General features: G+C 44.3%; 1 protein-coding gene across 3 annotated transcripts; it reads left to right on the plus strand.

Moving 5' to 3' along the window:
• Nucleotides 1-77: 77 nt before the first annotated feature.
• Nucleotides 78-21,141, plus strand: LOC115158147 (zinc finger RNA-binding protein). Of its 3 annotated transcripts, XR_003868632.1 has the most exons (20): nt 80-362; nt 5,453-5,711; nt 5,881-5,995; nt 6,253-6,471; nt 6,645-6,949; nt 7,628-7,813; nt 8,041-8,260; nt 8,417-8,571; nt 8,666-8,785; nt 10,736-10,917; nt 11,837-11,963; nt 12,123-12,334; nt 15,026-15,197; nt 16,376-16,550; nt 17,939-18,027; nt 18,252-18,347; nt 18,457-18,568; nt 18,882-18,979; nt 19,270-19,560; nt 19,748-21,141. XR_003868632.1 is itself a non-coding variant. In XM_029706742.1 (19 exons), exons 1-19 carry the CDS (start codon nt 310-312, stop codon nt 19,447-19,449), a joined length of 3,072 nt encoding a protein of 1,023 aa, XP_029562602.1. In that variant the 5' UTR covers nt 78-309; the 3' UTR covers nt 19,450-21,141. The 3 variants fall into 3 exon arrangements, 2 of the variants coding, with proteins under 2 accessions (XP_029562602.1, XP_029562601.1); XM_029706742.1 differs by having other exon boundaries at nt 78-362; nt 12,126-12,334; nt 19,270-21,141; XM_029706741.1 differs by having other exon boundaries at nt 19,270-21,141.

The raw sequence follows: 21,141 nt of genomic DNA on the forward strand, positions 1-21,141 counted from the left end.
TGGCAAACGCGTGAAGTCTATTAAACTGTGTTTGCTGTGTTCGTAACATATTCTAGTTTTTTGGAACATATATTTTTTGATCCGATGTTTCATCACTGATAAAATGTCCAGTTTCACCTAGTTCCACCCCGCTAGACTTGCTCTCACTACCACATTTGGTGGTGAGGTAACGTTGGACGGATGCTTCAGTTTTATAGCCCCTGTGACGTGTATGTGGCTAAATATCCAAGCGTGCGCGCGAATGGTACCTGACGGACACGTGACAGAGAGCGGATCCAGTCTGGTGGTCCGGTTACAGCAGATGCCAAGATGGCTGCAAGCAATTATTATGGGTTCACTCACGGTGCCGGTCCGCAGTACAGGTAATTACATAGCTTCTGGCTATGGGTAGCATGCACTCGTCTCGAGTCGTCGCCCGTCTTGTTGCGACGAGTATTCCTCCAAACGCCTCATTGCTGGTGCGATATTGCTAGCTCGAGGCCTTGGGAGTGCAATGGATATGCTAGCCAGATTAGTTAGCTAACGTTACTGTTAGGCATCAAAGCAGGTTCCATTCTTGCCCGGATAGGGAGAGCTTCGCACTTGGAATGTGATGAAACCTCAAACTCTGAATCGTTTTGCAAAGATAATTAACTAGCTACTGTAGCTAGCTTGATATTTGTGTAGTAAAATGGCTAGCTAGTTAGCTTTTTTTCCCTAGCGGTAGGGGCACACGAATTAGTTAAATTGAGGTCCAGAGGTGTAATCATTAGTCCAAACAGTTGCGTTTTGCAACGAAAACTAAAGTTTCTATTATTGGTCAAATTCAGATAGATAGTTCCCTCCCCGTTTCGTTCCGTTTAAGAAACGTTTAGCAACAAAATCGCCATAATGAATATGCCACTGGTAAGCTTCAAACTAGCAGTCACATTTTGGGCGAATATGCAAACATTTTAGGCGGTTCAGTTGCAGATAGAAATGCTATGAATAGAGCCGACACGATTCCGTGTTCTAAATGTAGAGGGTTGTTTTGTTCTAACATATTTACATAACTAGAGGACTCATGATATCTCCAGGAGTGATAAGTATAATTGTTTGTCTTAATTTGTTGTCTAGTATGGTCTTTTTGCTAGCTAGGGCCATCTACTTTAAGTGCTGCCCTTCTTTCCAGTAGCCACTTGGTGTGTGAACTGCTGACTGCTCATAACTTGCAGATGATTGTTCAAACATCAACCATGATTAAGGGGCAGGGCAATTTGTGACTGTTGTGGTCTGAAACAAAAATGGCTCCTCCGAGTTATTTGAGGAAGGAAAGAGTGGAAGGCTCCACATCTCTCTCACTTGAGTATCTTACCTAGTTATTTTCAGATGTCATTTTAGTAACTCTGTTCTATCCCAGTTTGCTCCTCTACCTGTAGGCTTTACAGACGCTCCCCACCCGTTGGCTGCAACCCTTCTAATTTAGTGTACCCTGCTCAGCCAATGCTGCCCTTCGGTCCCTAGACTTTTTGGCCCTGACAGAGACATGAGTTACCCCAGAGAACACTGCTACTCCAGCTGCTCTACATCTGACTACATTTTCTCTCGTACTCCGAGAGCATCTAGTTGCCGCGGTGGTGGCACAGGACTGCTCATTTTTCCTAAGTGGCGATTTCCTATTTTCTCCTGCTTCACTCACCTGTCCATCTCATTTGAATTCCATACTGTCACTTGTCCACTCAAGCTTAACATTGTCAGCTATTGCCCAACAGGTGCCCTTAGAGTTCCTTAATGAGCTTGACACCTTGATAAGCTAATTTCTAGATGGCTAACCACTCTTCGTACTGGGCGACTTCAACCTCCCGACATCTGCCTTCGATGCATTTCTTTCCAACTTTCTCTTTCCCCTCCTTGCCACTTTTGACCTCACCCTTTCCCAGTCCCCTCCCACTCACAGGGCAGGCAATACGCTTGACCTCATCTTTTCTAGGAGGCTGCTCACCTACTAATCTCACTATAAACCCCATCCAGGTCTCTGATCACTTTGTTTCCTTTTCTGTCTCCCTCTCTTCCAACCATAGCCACTCAGCCCCTACCGAGATGGTCATACGCCATCGCAATCTTCGCTTTCTCTCTGCTAAATACTTCTCCCTCCTGTCTCCTGATTCTGCCTCTTCGACCCTACTAGCCTCCCTTTCTACATCCTATGACTCGCACTGTCCCCTTTCCTCCCGGCCGGCTTGGCCCTCCCCTCTTGCTCTGTAGCTGAGTGACTCATTGCGAGTTCACAGAACAGGGCTGCAGGCAGCAGAGTGAAAATGAAGGAAAACTAAACTTCCAGAGGGCATATCATCCTTTTACTCCCTCCTTTCCTTTCACTCCCTAGAGAACTCTTTTCCACCTGTCTCTGACCAACTCTGTCGCTATATCGCTCAGAATGATCTTCTTGGCCTTAACCAGTGAGGCTTCAAGACGGGTCACTCAACCAAGACTTCTCTGTGTCAAGGAGGCTTTTCCGCACTGCCAAAGCTGACTCTCTCTCCTCTGTTCTCATCCTCCTAGATCCCCCATACACAACTGGCGGACCGGATCCGGACCCAGAACGGGGTCAATACGGACCGCGGGTCCCAAGAGAAAAAACTAACAAAAATACAATCAATAATAATTTTCTTTTTACTCGGTTGGGCTTCGACCCCTGTTAGCATATAAACACACAAGACATGGAAGAATGTGTTGAATTGCATGAAATTAGCTTTAAAACGGCCCTTCAAATCTCTGCCTCAATGTGTAGAATTGCGGGAAATTTGCTTTAAAACTACAATCTTCTCTCTGCCAACGAGGGGTGTGAACAGTTTTCGTCGCATGGGTTGTAAGGTGGGGGTTTGTTACTATGCCGATAAATTATATTATCCATCCGGACCTTTGCCACCTATGAAATTTGTGACCGGACCTTCTCAAATAGTACTTCAGTACACCTGTCCTAGATCTATCCACTGCCTTTGACACCGTGAACCATCAGATCCTCCTCTCCACCCTCTCAGGGCTGGGCGTCTCGGGCTGCACACTCTTGGATTGCGTCCTACCTGGCAGGCCGCTCCTACCAGGTGACGTGGAGAGGATCTGTGTCTGCACCATGTACACTCAGTACTGGTGTCCCCCAGGGATCGGTTCTAGGCCCTCCTCTTCCCTCTCTACACCAAGTTACTCAGCTCTGTCATATCATCACATGGTCTCTCCTATCATTGCTATGCGGATGACACTGAATTTACTTTTGTCCTTCCCCTCTTCTAACACCCAGGTGGCGAGACACATGTCTGCGTGCCTGGCAGATATCTCCGCTTGGATGTCGGCCCACTAAGCTCAACCTCGACAAGAGGGAGCTGTTTTTCCTCCCTGGAAGGCCTGCCTGCTCCAAGACCTCACCATCATGGTTGACTACTCCATGGTGTCCCCCTCCCAGAGTGCAAAGAACCTTGGCGTGACCCTGGACGACACCCTGTCGTTCTCTGCATACATGAAAGCGGCAACTTGCTCTACAACATCAGTAGAGTACGACCCTACCTCACACAGGAAGCGGCGCAGGTCCTAATCCAGGCACTTGTCCTCTACCGTCTGGACTACTGTAACTCGCTGTTGGCTGGGCTCCCTGCTTGTGCCACCAACTTATCCAGGACACTGCAGCCTCTCTTGAACTCGCACTTGACTAATTTCCCTCGTAGCCATGACTTTTCTGAATAATGTACTTACTATAACTGATATGTGGTTGTCCCACCTAGCTACAGTATCTTAAGATGAATGCACTAACTGTAAGTCACTCTGGATAAGAGGGTCTGCTAAATGACTAAAATGTAAACATTCCAAACTTCGTCCTGCTTAACTAGCCTCCGGTTACGCTTTTTTGGGGAGGAGCTGCCCCTTGAAAAATGACACGTTTGTTAGCTAGCTTCTTGCTAACTTTACTTGCTAAATAAATAATTGTTGCCTAATGTCAGTGTCTGTGTACTGTCATTATAATATCCAGAGAGAGTCATGTCAAGTGAACCTGGCAGCCGTGACAATGAATAATATTAGTTTTGGCTATGATGTTCCATGTGGCTCAGTTGGTAGAGCATGCCGCTTGCAACGTCATGGTTGTGGGTTCGATTCCCACAAGGACCAGTAATTAGAAAAACATTTTATGAAATGAATGCACTCACAACTGTAAGTCGCTCTGGATAAGAACGTCTGCGAAATGACTAAGATGTCAAATGTATTATCGGCCAACCAGATCAATAACACTTGCATTCCAGAGGGTGGATCCTTTGCTGCTTCAAACTAAAAAAAACTGCACCCTAGAAATATGTTGCCAACCTATTTTACAGTCAGAATACTTTGTTTTTAACCGTCACCACCATACATTTTTAACACTATTCCCTGATGTTTACATGGCAGCCTAGAGCTACTAGTTGCCAGCTCATTCTGCATCTGCTGTAGGCGTGTTATTGATTTGAGTGAAAGCTTTCAGTCTCAGTTGATGCCTCTGAACTGGTGGTGCAGCAGTGGCCGATGATGTTGATTACAGTAATAATGAAGAATTATTTTTGTGCATAAATCGGGATCATTACATATGCCACCTGACTGTCGACGTCATTGCACTCTACTTTTATAGAAACATTGCTCTCTTTGGTCAAGTTCCTTAGCATTGTCTGCCTTGTGTGTAGTTGCGTACCAGTACACTAGTGTGAGGAACAGCCTAAACATTTTCGCAGCTTTAATTTGGGTGCTTATTCTCCCCATAATCCATTACATTTATGTCCTTTTCCCACATGAAACAAAGCTGGGTTATTCCAGACAAAATGCTGACACAGATCATTTTAGAACACCTGTGTTGGGAAGGCTGTCTGTTAGCATCACAGTCCACGCTAATGATAAGGCTGTTGCTTTATGTTTGCAAGGTCATCCTTTTGGCACTGCATATTCTGCAGGAAATTGATTTCATGTAATGTCGTAGTCTGCGCAGTATTTTCTGTATTGTAGGTGATGAGTTCTTTCAGGACTCATCCTTGAGTAATTGTTTAACTTAAACTGGTGTTTCAGTAAATAGGGGGCTCAACAATGTCTACAAACAGGTGGCATTGTTTATAAACGGCAGCGTGTGCTGTAGGTAAATGCATCAAGCATGATCATGTTTAATAGATGGCCTTTCTCTAGGCAGCCACGGTTGATGCTGTTTGTAAAAGTTATCTTTTGATTGAAGATGCTAGCTTCTAACTCTCCTACAAGCTTTTAAATCTACATTATGAAATGTTCATGTTCGGTAGGCAACAGTGTTTGACGGGAAAAATATGATGAATACAGGAAATAGTCTAGTTGTACAGTACTCAGACTACACACTTACCATTTGAGAGATGGGCTTCATAAATGTCAGTGAGTCACTTGGTATTGAGAGCATTTTCCGTTTCCAATATGCCTCATTCTTCACTCCAACTTCTCCATCTTGTATCTGTCACCACAGCGTTCAGCCTCCACCGGCCTTTGCCCACCCCACTACAGCCAGCTACAGTGTTCAGCCGGCCCCTGCCGTGGCCCATGCGGTGACCGCCTCCTATGCCCCTGCCCCTGCACAAGCAGCCAGGCCCGTGGCCTCTGCCCCCTACCTTGCGGCCTACCAGACCCACCCTGCCCCCCCAGACTATGGCTATCGGCAGCCGGACCCTACGCCCCAACCTACCACCACCCCACAGGCGTACCAGCTACCGGTATACACCGAAACGGTCAGTCCCATTTAGGTTCTTTAGCATCCCGTTGCGTGTTGTCATCGTGTTTTAGCTATTGTATATAAATGCATGTACCAGGGGAGAGTTTTAGATTGTTCAAGTCACAATCTGTTTTGCATACACTTTTTTTGCTATGCATGTTTTACTCTGTAAAACCACCTTTCAGGATAACTACAGTTACGGACGCCCACCTGCAGTCACTAGTTATGAGACTAAGCAGTACTACCAGACGAGTATAGCTCCAGCTCAGCGGACACCAACAGAAGCTTACTACCAGACAGGTGAGTCATTGCCAACCTTAATCCCATGCATAGTTACACACAGACAATCACTGCAATGCAAGAGCCACCAATTAATTTGAAAGGTTCTCTCTGAATGTGACAATACATTGTTTTATACACTATTCATGAGAACATACTATTGTGCAAAAGAACTTGGCTGCTGGTATACCGCAAAAGCCTGTATGTTGAATGTCGTGTAACTGGAGCCAAGCCTGTTAAACAACACTGTGGTGAGGATCTCGTTTTCTTCCCTGTAGGTGTGAAGAGTGGCTACAGTCCAGTCAGCACGGTGTACAGCCAGCCCCCTCCACCACAGAGGCAGGTCACAGCCTTAAAGCCTCTGGCCCCCGCTAGCTCAGTGTCCACCAGCTATAACATCTACCCAGTGTCCACCAGTGTTCAGCAGCCTCCAACTCCCATCTCGTCTTACACCCCTTGCTCCTCCTTCAACTCCACAGCTGCCACCTCCTACTCGGGTAAGAGCGAGAGAGCATCTTCCCACACTCCCAGAGCTCCACATTTAGCGCCAGGATCAACCCTTGTGAAATTCAAGCAAGCACAGCTTGCATATTTGTCACAGCATATGTGTTTTTACTGTGTGACCCCCCCCCCCTTCTGCCCCGTCTCAACTCTCCATCTTTCACCTTAGGCATCAGCTACTCTACTTATGACTCGAGTGGCTACACTTCCACCCCCTCCTACTACCAGCCTGCACAGCTGCCCGCTCCCCAGCCGCCACCCCAGCAGCCCCAGCCGTCCATGCAGCTGCCTCACAAGCAGCTCACCAGCTCCTCCTGGAGCAACGCGGGCAGCAACATGGTGACCGCTCCCACAGTCAACGCCTACAAGAAGCCCATGTTCCACCAGAACAGGCTGCAGAAGCCCAAAGGGCCACCCAAGCAGCCCCAGCTGCACTACTGTGACATCTGCAAGATCAGCTGTGCTGGCCCGCAGGTAGTGGTGAACTGTGTGGGTGATGCGTTATGAGAGGGACAGGTCATGTGTTGGCAACGGACATAACGACTACAGAGTCAACTGAATGTACAGTATTTTAACATCAATCAAATGTATTTATAAAGCCCTTTTTACATCAGCCGATGTCACAAAGTGCTATACCGAAACCCAGCTTAAAACCCCAAACAGTAAGCAATGCAGGTGTAGAAGCACGGTGGCTAGGAAAAACTCCCTAGAAAGGCAGGAACCTAGGAAGAAACCTAAAATTGAACCAGGATCTGAGGGGTGGCCAGTCCTCTTCTGGCTGTGCCGGGTGGAGATTATAACAGAACATGGCCAAGATGTTCAAACGTTCATAGATGACCAGCAGGGTCAAATAATATTAATCACAGTGGTTGTAGAGGGTGCAACAGGTCAGCACCTCAGGAGTACATGTCAGTTCAGAGTTAGAGACAGCAGGTGCGGTAGAGGGAGTGAGTCGAAAACAGCAGGTCCGGGACAAGGTAGCACGTCCGGTGAACAGGCCGGGGTTCCATAGCCGCAGGCAGAACAGTTAAACATGTAATGTGCCTAAGATGAGACATACTGTAGAAACACAGGGTTGACATTCAATGTTTTTTGCAGGTTTGTTTTTCTAGGTATGTTGAATGAACTGTTGTTGAATGGTTTTCTCTGCAGACGTACCGGGAACACCTCGAGGGCCAGAAGCACAAGAAGAAGGAGGCTGCTCTGAAATCTGGCAGCGTGGTGGGGAGCAACGGGCCCCGGGGGATTCAGACCCAGCTGCGCTGTGAACTATGTGACGTTGCCTGCACTGGCGTCGATGCGTACGCTGCCCATATCCGAGGGGCCAAGCACCAGAAGGTAGCACAGCTGCACTGACAGGAAGAGAAACATCAGGCAGCCAGCTAGCTAATTGAAGCACAGTTTAGCTAGCTAATTGAAGCACTGTTTAGCTAGTTAATTTGTCTAAATCAGCTCTGTGATAGTTGTAAATCTTGGTGTATTGTTAGTGTACCACTTTTAATCAAGTATTTATGTGATATCCCAGCTCAGTGGTTTGTGTTATTTCTCTCCTTAACCCTGTATAGGTGGTGAAGCTCCACACCAAACTAGGCAAACCTATACCGTCAACTGAACCCATTTTAGTGAACAATGCTCCGATTATCTCAACGTCGACCGCTGGGAAGACGACCCCTGTTGTCGTCACGTCAGCTGCCTCTGTAGCGCCACCCAAACCGGTGGTCGTAAATGCCGTCAAGGCCCCAGCACCTGTGAAGAAGCCAATCACACCCAAAATAACCCTTCTTGGTAAATCTTCCCCCCAAAAAATCTGTGTTTAGTAGTTGGGATTATGATATCTGTGCTGACAGATTAATCCAATGATGGATAATTGAAGCAGTAATTTTGGACTCAAACTACACTTCTAAGTTGCACCTTACTAATATTTGGCCTTCCTCTTGACAGCCAACAAGCCGGCCACCCCTCCATCAGCCAAGGTGGATGAGGACAAGCAGTTAGCAACCGCTTCTAAGAGCGAGACCACGAGTGACGATGAGGACGGGGAAGGAGTGGGGGGGCAGGGGGACGTCCAGCCTGTGGGACATGACTATGTGGAGGAGGTAGGAGTTGTTTTTCTTGATTCACTAATCATTTGTAAAAAATGCAAAGGTTATGCTCTGTTCTAATGCAAGTTTCCATTTTGATGATGGGAAGGTGCGTAATGATGATGGGAAGGTGATTCGCTTCCACTGTAAACTCTGTGAATGCAGTTTCAATGACCCCAACGCTAAAGACATGCACCTAAAGGGACGCAGGCACCGGATGCAGTACAAGGTAAGAAAGTGCATCGTATAGCGAAACATTTGTCCAAGGTGCTTCTAGAGCTAACCGCTACGTACTACAATGCACTTACTGTACTGGCAAAATTAATTGACTGCATTGAACACTTTGACCTGTTGTACAAGCATATGTCAAGTCACAGCAAAACTATCGCCACTAGATGGCAGACTTTGTTTAGGCAGGATGTAGAAATTGCTTGCAATGTCCTGTAGCTCCCTTGTCATTTGGCCATCAGTTGAATAATGTCATTTACATCAAATTATAATTTATTTGCATGACGGCTATATGCATACTTCTCAGTTTGAGAGCCTGCTACTCACTAGGTGTGTGTGTGTGTGACTGTGTGAATATAAAGTACCAGTCAAAAGTTTAGACGCCTACTCATTCAAGGGTTTTTCTTTATTTTTTACTATTGTTTACATTGTAGAATAATAGTGAAGACATCAAAACTATGAAATAACATATATGGAATCATATAGTAACCAAAAAAGGGTCAAACAAATCAAAATATGTTTTATATTTGAGATTCTTCAAATAGCCACCCTTTGGCTTGATGACAGCTTTGCACACTCTTGGCATTCTCTCAACCAGCTTCACCTGGAATGCTTTTCCAACAGTCTTGAAGGAGTTCCCACATATGCTGAGCACTTGTTGGCTGCTTTTCCTTTACTCTGCGGTCCGACTCATCCCAAACCATCTCAATTTGGTTGAGGTTGGGGGATTGTGGAGGCAAGGTCATCTGATGCAGCACTCCATCACTCTCCTTCTTGGTCAAATAGCCCTAACACAGTCTGGAGGCCTGTTGAAAAACAAATGATAGTCCCACTAAGCGCAAACCAGATGGTATCGCTAAAGAATGCTGTAGTAGCCATGCTGGTTAAGTGTGCCTTGAATTCTAAATAAATCAGACAGTGTCACCAGCAAAGTACCCCCACACCATAACACCACCACCTCCATGCTTTACGGTAGGAAACACACATGCGGAGATCATCCGTTCACCCACACCATGTCTCACAAAGACACGGCGGATGGAACCAAAAATCTTCCATTTGGACCAAAGGACACATTTCCACCGGTCTAATGTCCATTGCTCGTGTTTCTTGGCCCAAGCAAGTCTCTTCTTCTTATTGGTGTCCTTTAGTAGTGGTTTCTTTGCAGCAATTTGACCATGAAGGCCTGATTTTACGTAGTCTCCTCTGAGCAATTGATGTTGATATGTCTGTTACTTGAGCTCTGTGAAGCATTTATTTGGGCTGCAATTTCTGAGGCTGGTAACACTAATGAACTTATCCTCTGCAGCAGAGTTAACTCTGGGTCTTCCTTTCCTGTGGCGGTCCTCATGAGAGCCAGTTTCATCATATCGCTTGATGGTTTTTGCGACTGCACTTGAAGAAACGTTCAAACTTCTTGACATTTTGCGTATTGACTGACCTACATGTCTTAAAGTAAGGATGGACTGTCATTTGTCTTTGCTTAATTGAGCTGTTCTTGCCATAATATGGACTTGGTCTTTTACCAAATAGGGCAATCTTCTGTATACCCCCCTACCTTGTCACAACACAACTGATTGACTCAAACGCATTAAGAAGGAAAGAAATTCCACAAATGAACTTTTAAGAAGGCTCACCTGTTAATGGAAATGCATCTCATGAAGCTGGTTGAGAGAATTCCACGTGTGTGCAAAGCTGTCAAAGGCAAAGGGTGGCTACTTTGAAGAATCTCAAATATAAAAATATTTTGATTTGTTTAACACTTTTTAGATTTAACACTACATGATTCCATATGTGTTATTTCATAGTTTGTCTTCACTATTATTCTACAATGTAGAAAATAGTAAAAATAAAGAAAAACCCCAGAATGAGTAGGTGTGTCCAAACTTTTGACTGCTACTGTATGAATGACAGCTCTTGAAATTGTTACTATCCCTTCATTCCCCTCCTGTAGAAGAAGGTGAACCCAGAGCTGCCGGTGGAGATCAAGCCCAGTAACCGGGCCAGGAAACTACAGGAAGGCAAACTTAGGAAACAAAAACAGAAGGCTGTGCTGAAGAGACAGAGGGATGATGAGCAGCGCTGGCACTTGGAGATGAGGTCAGAGCCAGACAGCAGCTGGCACACAGAGATGAGGTGAGAGCCAGACGGCAGCTGGCACACAGGGATGATGTCAGAGCCAGACAGCAGCTGGCACACAGAGATGAGGTCAGAGCCCTTGCTTAGGCATAGATCTAGGATCAAGCTTACTCACCCCAAAATCCTAGTGTCATCCATTTGGGGTTAAACGGATAGTGTGAGATTTTGGCAATTAAGCCCTTTTCTACTTACCCAAAGTCAGATGGATACCATTTTTATCTCTCTGCGTGCAGTTTGAAGGGAGTTGCTAACTAGTGTTATTGAAATTGCTAAATAGCATGTACAGCTGTACCTGTAGACTTCGTCATTGCACATCGTAGCTATACTTATAGACTTAGTCATTGCGCTAATCCTCGTTAGCTATGGCTGCAAAACTACCTTTAACTGCCTTTTAAACTGCACGCAGAGAGAAAATAAAAAAACGTATCGATGAGTTCATCTGACTTGGTAAGTAGAAAAAGGGCTTAATTGCCAAAATCTCTTATTAAGGTCTGAGCAGTGCTTAGGGGCAACTTCTTCCAATGGGTTTTTTTCATAGAAATGATTTCAGATGAAGGCAGACCAGGGGAACCCTGCTGCTGGTCCACTACCGTATAGTTCTGAAACCCATGCTCTCACAGTATGGTTCAACCACAAGAGGATTCCCCTACCTTCGTCATTAATAGAGAAATGTTCCTCTTATTACGCCTGTTCCCCTTTTCATGACAATTCCTCCTAATATCTTAATATAGAATGCCTGCAACATCTTAAGTGATGAGAACTCTTGAATCCCCCTGCATAATCTAACCAAATACCTTTCAACAGTCTCAAAGATGTCTTATAACTCCTGATCAGCATTTTCTCCTGTCAGACGGGTAACTCAGCAGAAAAATCTACCCAGTCTGAATATTTAATAATCCTGTGCTGTATTTGCCAGGCGCTATGAGGAGGACATGTACTGGAGGAGGATGGAGGAGGAGCAGCTATACTGGGGGGAGCAGAGACGCAGGATGCCCCCCCCTCCACTCATGAGCCGGCCTGGCATGCCAGTGCCACCCCTACTGGTGAGAATCAATGATTCAATCAATGTTCGGTCTACGTGAACTTGATCGCTTGAGGAAAAACTGGTGCAACCAGGATTTATGTATTTAGCTTTTCAGTTTGTTTCCAGAAGTGTTTCGCTGTAGAGGGAACCTGGTTCTATTCAGCTCTTCTCCCCTTAGCAGCCTGTGCGTCGGCCGGACTCCCCAGACGACCGCCACATCATGGCCAAACACTCCACCGTCTACCCTGTGGAGGAGGAGCTGCAGGCGGTACAGAGGATTGTGTCCCACTCTGAGCGAGCCCTCAAACTGGTGTCTGACTCCCTGCTGGAGAAAGAGCCCCCCGCTGCTGCTCCAAAGACTGATACAGAGGCTGATGCTGGCGAGAAAGGGTAAGAGCTGTATGGGTCTGTACTAGTGCACACCTTTCGATGGGAATGTTCTGTAATGCTGCTCACTCCTGGTGTGGGCCATCGGCGTAGGGTTGGGGGGGAGCTTTAACGATTGCATTGTCTATCGACGATGTTTGACAGCCATCGTGATGTCACAAACATTTTTATTTGAGTTTGTCTGCTCCTCTGGAGTCTGTGAGAGCACACTGCAGGACAACATGCCAAATGGCCTATTTCCTATTTTCCATAGCCTAATACATTTCAATACATATGTGGTAGTTAGACTATTCACAAAATGCAAGAGAACAATGTAGATTATAGAACAATTGGAGAGCACCAAAGCTGCGCAAAAATGTCAGGTAAGGTCTGACCCCCCCCCCCCCCCGTCGGATGAACATGGGCCTTTTGCAGTGGGCACTCCGTTATCTGGCTTATTGTTTTAAAGTCTTTATTTATCTCTTTCTCCCCATTTTCCCATTCAATTAAAATGTGAGTTGTTGGCATAAGCATACTAGCCTACTCTTTCAATATCAACCATCAAATGAATCTATAGTTCCATCTCAAATTCCATCTCAAAGTTGTTTGCGAATATCCGAAATAAAAACATAATATAGTAATAATGAGAGGGAGAACAAAACATTGCAAGTTGAACCAAGGAAGTTTAAACAAACCTGGTACTTTTCTGCTTTACTTGACTAAAGTGTGGGCAAAATAAACTTTGCTGTCTGAAAATCCCTCCTTGCAAACCAAAAAGCCAATAATATAGGCCTACACACAGGCTACTGTCAGTAAAAGTAGCAGTGAAAGGTACTTTTGAGAAGTTTAAACGTATTAACGAATATGTATAATATTGTTGAAGTCTTTATTACTGTCCTTGAATTGTGTAACGGGCAATTGGGCATAAGCTCCCGCAGCAGCACTTTCAATAAGGTGGAACAAAAGTGTGTTTCAAATGGCTTACAGATTGTTGCTGATTTATATAAATGCACAATCTGATCAAATAAATGGTTTAGCCTATACCATTCTTTATAACACTTGAATGAACATTGGCTTATGCTAAAAACGAATAGGCCTATTGCCATATGCCTTTTGCCTACTGAACTGTACAAATCCTAAATATAAGCCTACAAGTTACAAAATAAAGTAGACAAAAAATAACCTAAATTAGTGCAAAAAAACAAGTCTTTCAAGGTTTGACAGAATATTTTAGCTTATCCTATAGGTCTTTCAGCTTTGAATATAGGCATTTAAAATGAAGTGCAATGAGGAACCATTAGGTCTAGTTGTTTTAACCATGTCTACGGCCTACCTAAAGGTTTCTGGGAAGGAACACCAGCATATTCGCCTTCTCTGTCCAAGAGTAGCAAACTCAGTAGGAGGATGGACTTGTAAATATTGACAGAGGTTTGTAGTCTCCATACTTTGCCCTGATAATATTTTTGCATATTCTGCAAGTGACTTCGGTCAGGTCTGCTAGTTCACCTTTCATCATTCGGCCTAAAACCAAAGAACTGCCAAACAGGCAAAGACGTGCTTTTCATTCCCACCAAGTAAGCCATCGTTTTTTTTCTTCTGATTTAGCGTAAGGCAGGCTAAACTATAGTGAAATGCCATCACTTCGTTTTTTTTACAGTCAAACTGTTGGAAAGTACTGTAATTTCCGGACTATAAGCCGCTACTTTTTTCCCAGGCTTTGAACCTCGCGGCTTAAACAATGACGCGGCTAATATATGGATTTTTCCCGCTTTCAATTTTTTAAAAAAACACATTCTGTGACGTGCTCAGTTTTTTTGGCGGCATGAAGCTTTCATTAGACCAATGAAATTGCCGAACGGGTTAAGGTCAAACAACTTTTTTGTTTACTGTTTAGATTAAATCGAGCGCTCTCAAACTTCCCATCATTCTGATTACGGTAGTCATTTTGTCACCCTCATCATGGCAAAGACACGGAGAAATGCATATAATGCAGCTTTCAAGTTGAAGGCGATTGATCTGGCTGTTGGAAAAGGAAATAGAGCTGCTGCACGGGAGCTTGGTCTGGAGCAATGACTTTCTTGGTAGGCTACTGTTTACTGCTAATTTTTTCTTTTTTGTTAGCCGTGTTTCGTTAAAGCCTATTTATTTTTGTAACAAGCCGTGTTTCGTTAAAGCCTGTAAAGTTAATTTGTTTCAATGTACCGGTAGGCACCTGCGGCTTATAGACATGTGCGGCTTATTTATGTTCAAAATAATAATTTTACAAAAATTCAGTGGGTGCGGCTTATATTCAGGTGCGCTCAATAGTCTGGATATTACGGTAGCCTAGTGGAAGAAAGAATGTTGCAAATGCGCTTACCCAGATCAAGATGAAATAACCAATTAGCCGACAATTGATACGGCTATAGTATTAGTTTTTAAAAGGTAGGCTAATATGAATCATAGCCCTACCAATTTGAAAATCATGCAGCCTAGACTAGATAAAAAAAGAACTAGGTCTAACACTGTTTAGGCCTAGCAATGTGTCTTATATTGCGTTCTTCCCGCCAATTGACTCCTCTTTGAGCAACGCGATGCAATAGACGATACAATCGTATATCAACGATGTTTGGACAGGACAATGTGTCATTCCAGACATCGCCCAACCTTAGCGTGTAGCCTGATGTGTATTTTTGTTTACCCATCCCTGCTTGACCTCTGATCCCTGGTGTGTAGACCTGACACTCAGGCGGCCCGTATGCTGAAGGGGGTGATGAGGGTTGGCATTCTGGCCAAGGGCCTGCTGCTCCACGGGGACAGGAACGTGGAGCTCATCTTGCTGGCTGCCAAGAAGCCCACCCTCTCTCTACTGAAAGACATCGCTGAGCAGTTGCCCAAAGAACTGACGGTAAGACAATTCTCAGCTTCCCTTAAGTGGAATCATATCTTTTGGGATCCACTGTGTATGAGATGGTGTGGTTTTCTACATGCGGTTGTTGGATTATACACCAGAAAATAACGTCATCCGTTATAAGGAATAGTTAGGGACTTTTCCCGATCATCTTTGATGCTATTTGGTCAAAAGAGGAAATCTGATTTTCATAATCAAATGACAAACCACAACTCTTGACTTGATGTCATGAAGTTGTCATCAGGGCTGCACCAACACTTGAAAAGGAACTTACTGTAAGATAACACTATCATTAATGATTCAAGGAGAGCGGTTTCCCCTCTGTCTGTATGGCAGAGCTCAGTTCCTAAACCTGCAATCCTCTGAACAGTGAAACGTGTATTTGCATCTGTGGTGCCTGAGACGCCAAGATTAGTGCTGATATGGGACACAATACCAGTCTGTGCCTTACCAGTGGTCACAACATTTAGCCTACAGATGGGCATCAAGACTATTCAACAAGAAACAGTCAAGGAAAGGACCTATACCTAAAAGACTTGGGTTCAAATAGTATTTTTCTTTCAAATGCTTTAGCCTGATTTACGTTATGAGCTTGTCTGGCACAATGTAAACAATGGAATAGTCAACAAAAATGATTGTTGTATTTTCACATCTGGCACTCCAGCAGGTTCAGTTAAATGTCCAAAGCATTTGAAAGAAACCAAATACTATTTGAACCCAGGTCTTATACCAAATTAAATTTGTATATTAGACTGTGGTGTGTGTCGCATTTCCTTCCTCTGAAGTTCTGGTATAATAGTGTTTTTCATCAGAAGTGCTTTTGACTGATCTTTAGTACCACTGCCTGGTTATGAGTCATGACACCTGTACCCTACAGAGACTGGGGCTATAGTTAAACATGTACTCCCTTAAGGTTACATGAAGCCCCCCCCCAAAAAAAAAACATGTTAATAGAATTACTGTCTCTTAAGCATTTATCCACTTCCACAAGATGATATAAATGGGCATTTTTTAAAGTTAAATACAGCTATTGAGAAATTATTTGAATATCTAGGGCCAAATACATAGTTAAGATGAACCCAGTGCCCCATCAAACGAACCCCCCGCCCCCCAGTCCAAAAGGATACCCCCCCTCCTCTGTAGTGAGTAATCCAAAGTGTCCTTTTAACCGGCAGACATTTTCTGAAGATCAGTATGAGGTACAGGCTCACCCTGAGGAAGCCAACATCGTGATTTTTTCGAGCAAGGAGCCAAAAATGCAGGTCACCATCTCTCTAACTTCGCCGCTGATGAGGGAGGACCCTGCCCCTGAGAAGGAGGAAAAGGCAGGAGACAAAGCGGCTGAGAAAGGTTAGAGAAGCCAAGCTTTCAGTCCAATAAATGCACTGTGTCTTCCAAAGCTCAAACAAAAAAATAAGAAATGGGACTTTTAATCAAGCCCATAGACTTTCACCCAAATGTGGTAGATATCGTAGAATAACACTTTTGTTTCTCCCCTCCCGGCCCTTGAAGGTATGAAGTGAATTGACTCGCCCATTCATTTCTGTCTCTTGTTTTAATTTATCCATTATTTCCAGTATCGGTAGTCCCTCTGTTTTCCACTTTACTTTGTCCGATATGGAAATCTAAAGCAGGGCTCTCCGACCTTTCTATGCCATTTGTGTGTGTGCGTGTGTGTCTATGGACACATGCCCAGGTGAAACCAAGAAAAACAATGGAAGTGATGAACTATACAAAGATAATGCCCAGGGATGAGTGTGCTTCTATTAACATGACATGCAGGAATAATTGTATCACTTTTGATATCAATTTAAATGTCATTTTGTTACTATTAATGTCAATTTATCTTATCAATAGTTAGTCAATAGTTGCTAATGGGGTTTTAAGAGGTGCCATGAAACCTCTCTCATCCCTGTTAACTGAAACGGCATCATCAAAGTATTGATTAACAAGGTGTTGGAGTGTCATTCTATCCCCACACAATGGTCTCTATTGAAGTTGGGACTAGATTGTTGAATTGATTAGTCTGCTATACAGTTAAACCCCTGTCGCATTGCGGCACACTCGTAGAACCATTGTGAGATGCAAAACACTCCCTCACCTATGTGAGCTGATCTCCCCTTTTTTCTATCACTGTAAATACCCTTACTTGGAAAAGGTTTCAAAGTTGATATTTCCCATTGCTTAAGTTGTTGTTTGCTCAGTTTGTCCGCCTGTATCAGCAGACCTTGGCAAAACATACAGTATGTACATGCATTCCCCCCTGTAACAGAGGAGCTAACACTTGCCACAACAGTCTCTAGGAACATGGAAAGCCCCATTGTGCTAATGTAGCTTATCTTGTGAAATTACAGTTCTAAATGACTAAGGAGTTTCCATATGTCTATTCACTTCAATATGTCTATTTGATAAATAGCATGATATGGCAATGGATGCATTAATAAGTCCCACATCAAAATTCCTTGAGTTCCCAAATCGAATGCATTATTGGCACATTTTCTTACCATGGAAGGGATTAGTGGTGAAGTAGTTGAATTACCCTGTTTGTCATATTTTGTTACTCAACACATCCAAAGCAATCACTTAATATTTCCTCCTGACTTTCATTATCTCTCTGTTATTACCCATAACTCATGAGAAACTGGGTGAAACAGTACTGTAGGTGGCTCTGATGGACACAGTCATACGAGTGAGGGCAGTAATCAATGAGCCAGTGTGTTCCTCCTCTCCTACTGTAGGGGAGCCTGAGAAAGACCCTCCTGATGTTCTGAACCGAAGGAAGTGCCTGGAGTACCTAGCTGCTCTGAGACATGCCAAGTGGTTCCAGGTAAAGAGAATATGTACAATGGAAAACATGTTCACTCCTAAGTATCCTGAGTCCCAGATCGTGACCGAGACGGCACAAACAGATCTGGGACTCAGACTAAAGCCTAAGTACTGAGTCCCAGAATCCATAAACGGGGCCTAGGTAAAACTCCAGGCCGTAGTTATAGCGTGTCTGTGTATAACAGTGCACTGTAACAGGTGTGTGTGTGTGTGTGGTATCTACAGGCTCGTGCCAACGGTCTTCAGTCCTGTGTGATCATCATTCGACTGTTACGTGATCTGTGCCAGCGAGTGCCAACCTGGGGCAAGATGCCAGCCTGGGTGAGGATGTTCTGTCTCTGTGTTCAGCTTTTATTTTTTTAAACGACGCTAATTGACGTTAGTTCTTAATTGTGTCTTAACGTGGTATGTGTGAACTCCCTGTGTTCAGGCTATGGAGCTGCTGGTAGAGAAGGCCATCAGCAGTGCCACAGGGCCCCTCAGCCCAGGGGAAGCTATGCGTAGGGTCCTGGAGTGTATCGCCACGGGCATCCTACTGCCAGGTGAGGGAGTTTGCCAGTATTATTTGTTAGTATTAGTTAGCCAGGGTGGGATCACTCTACATTTACTGCAGTTGTTTTGACCCACCTGGACCCTCTGTTCTCTAGTGCGTCCTACTGGTCATTCAGGGGGAACTTGCATTTTGAACTGTACAGCGTGCTCTGTCAGCGGTATACATAGCTAGCAGTGTTACTTTACATTCTTGAAGCAGAAGTTGTTCAGAGCGGTGGTATGTAAGCAGTGAGTGGAACAATATAAATAATGTAGCAGTAGTCTATCTATAGCAGTTTGAGTGATTTGTGTTCCTTCTCTCAGACGGTCCTGGGCTGCTGGACCCCTGTGAGAAAGCCCAAACCGATGCTCTGGGGAGCATGACCAAGCAAGCCCGGGAAGACATTACTGCCAGCGCGCAGGTACTGTCACTACCACACTCTCACCATGTGATTGGGCATAATCAACAGTAACTTTTGGAAGTCTACCACCTTAGACTGGGAAACGGGGCGACATACAGAAGACGTTGAATACGAGTTTCTGTAAAGAAAATGGATAAACTATATGGGTACAGATCCACTTAACCCCTTAGTTATTATGCTTGCTCTGGTTACACTCCATTCGCGTTTGATTTTCACCCATTGATATGTGTGAGAAGGGAATGTGTTTGAAGTCCACTGATCCACTTCTCCTCTCGTCTCTCTGGTTCCAGCATGCTCTGCGGCTGCTGGCGTTCCGTCAGATCCACAAGGTTCTGGGGATGGACTCCCTACCGGCGTCCAAGGCCAGCGCTCGGAACCGCAAGCGCAGACGGGATGGGAGCGAGACGGGAGAAGGAGAGGGGGAGGGAAAGAAAGACAAGAAGGAAGATGCAGAAGAGGTGGATGCTTGATCTCTCCCTGAGCAGTGTTAGCCTGGGCGCCCGCCTGGTTCTGCTTCTAATGTTGGCATGAGAATGATAGGGGAGTAATGCAGAAACGGACTGGCACCCAGGCTAGAGCAGGTTAGTAGTCTATACTGGCAGAATGTCACATTCTTTGTTTATTTTTATTCTCAAAATCTATATGAATATAACTGACTTAGTCGTAACATTTCTGCCTCCCCTAGAGGGAGGAGAGAACGGGAGGGGAAAGGTAAAGATTATTTACTGTAATTCTCTCCCATGCATTCTGTACTGTAACATACTGTAGATGTACTTCCAATCGTGCTGAAAATGGACTTTAACGTCACTGACTGAGATTAAGGAGCTAATGACTGATAGCCAGATCCCAGATATGGATGTGCTTCAGGCCAAGTCCTCTTCATGTATTTATGGCATGAAAACGATTGTCAGAGGAGTCAACGATCGTCAGGAGTTTGCTAAAGCACAAACGGATCTGGAACCAGGCTAAATGATTGCATCATTCCATTTCCAGAATATTTGCCCACTCAGCTACTGAAGCCCTCCCATCAGTACCTGTACGAACCACTGTTACTTACCATAGTCTTCTATGTACTGTAAGTACTCTTACATGGATACCTACATTGTAACAAAGCTCTTTTAGCTTTTTTCCCTGCTTTTCTTATTGAAGACTGCTTTAATCCTATACTGCACAGGCTAGTTCAAGTGTTTTATTATATACCGAAGACCGCAGGAGGTCCTCATCTAGGTGCATGAATTGAGATGAGTTCTGTAGATGAGGATGGGTTTTGCTGATGGGTCTGGGGTGCACACCTGTTATTCAGGAGGTTTTAAATACAAAGACATGGGTAAATTAAAGTATGTTTTAAAGAATGTACAGTTCATTGTGCCTAAATTGCAGGCAATGACAAATTTAAAATGCTAAAGCTGTAATGTAAAGATAAACACATTGAAAACATTGCTCTTTGAAAAGCACTCCGTATAGTCTATAAAGATGCCTATACATTTGTCAGGACACCTGAAAGAAAAACAAATCTGCTTTGTACAAGTTGTTTGCACCACAAAACACTTAGGGGAATCACTGGGTAGTAGAAACGGTTTTGTCTAAGAGGAGTTGACTGATAGCTCATACAGTATGTTGCACAGTCTAGCATGCTGAGGGAATGAAGCACTTATAAAATGACCATGATATTATATGCAGCCATATATTTATCGTGTAAACTTGCCTATTAACAATCTGTCTTTTGTGTTACTGGGGGAAAATGTCTTGAGCGAGAACTAAAGTATGGATATCTACTGAAATAATCCAGGGATAATAGTCTTTAGACTTTCTTCCTTGTGCCTGCATTGTTTTGTCTAGGAAACGTCATATCTATGGACTGAACGTTCTAAAAAGGGGAACATTTTAACCGAAACTGGATCATGCAACATTTTGAAGGTCTTATTCACATCCTGTATCTTTGTGCATTAAGGTTTTGTAAGAAGCGGATTGTGCTTTTCATTGATTTTATTTACAAAGAGCATCTGCGCAGCACCGTTTTAACTTTTGTTGTTATCTTTGGAGGATGTTGCAATTGAATTTGTATTGTTGAAAGGAGAGGTAACGTTGCTGTGATATTTTAATTTCTTTGTAGTGGCGCCTTATACCAAGGATGAATATTAAAGACTTAACCCATGGTCTAC

The sequence above is a fragment of the Salmo trutta genome, chromosome 22, assembly GCF_901001165.1.
Source record: "Salmo trutta chromosome 22, fSalTru1.1, whole genome shotgun sequence".
In the NCBI taxonomy this organism is placed as follows: Eukaryota; Metazoa; Chordata; class Actinopteri; order Salmoniformes; family Salmonidae; genus Salmo; species Salmo trutta.

Excerpts from the sequence above, each read along its gene's own strand:
- LOC115158147 (XM_029706741.1), top strand. The coding sequence starts at position 310 with ATGGCTGCAAGCAATTATTATGGGTTCACTCACGGTGCCGGTCCGCAG. Across the intron at positions 15,198-16,375 it reads AGTTGCCCAAAGAACTGACG|ACATTTTCTGAAGATCAGTA; the intron begins GTAAGACAATTC and ends TTTAACCGGCAG. Across the intron at positions 18,980-19,269 it reads ACATTACTGCCAGCGCGCAG|CATGCTCTGCGGCTGCTGGC; the intron begins GTACTGTCACTA and ends CTCTGGTTCCAG.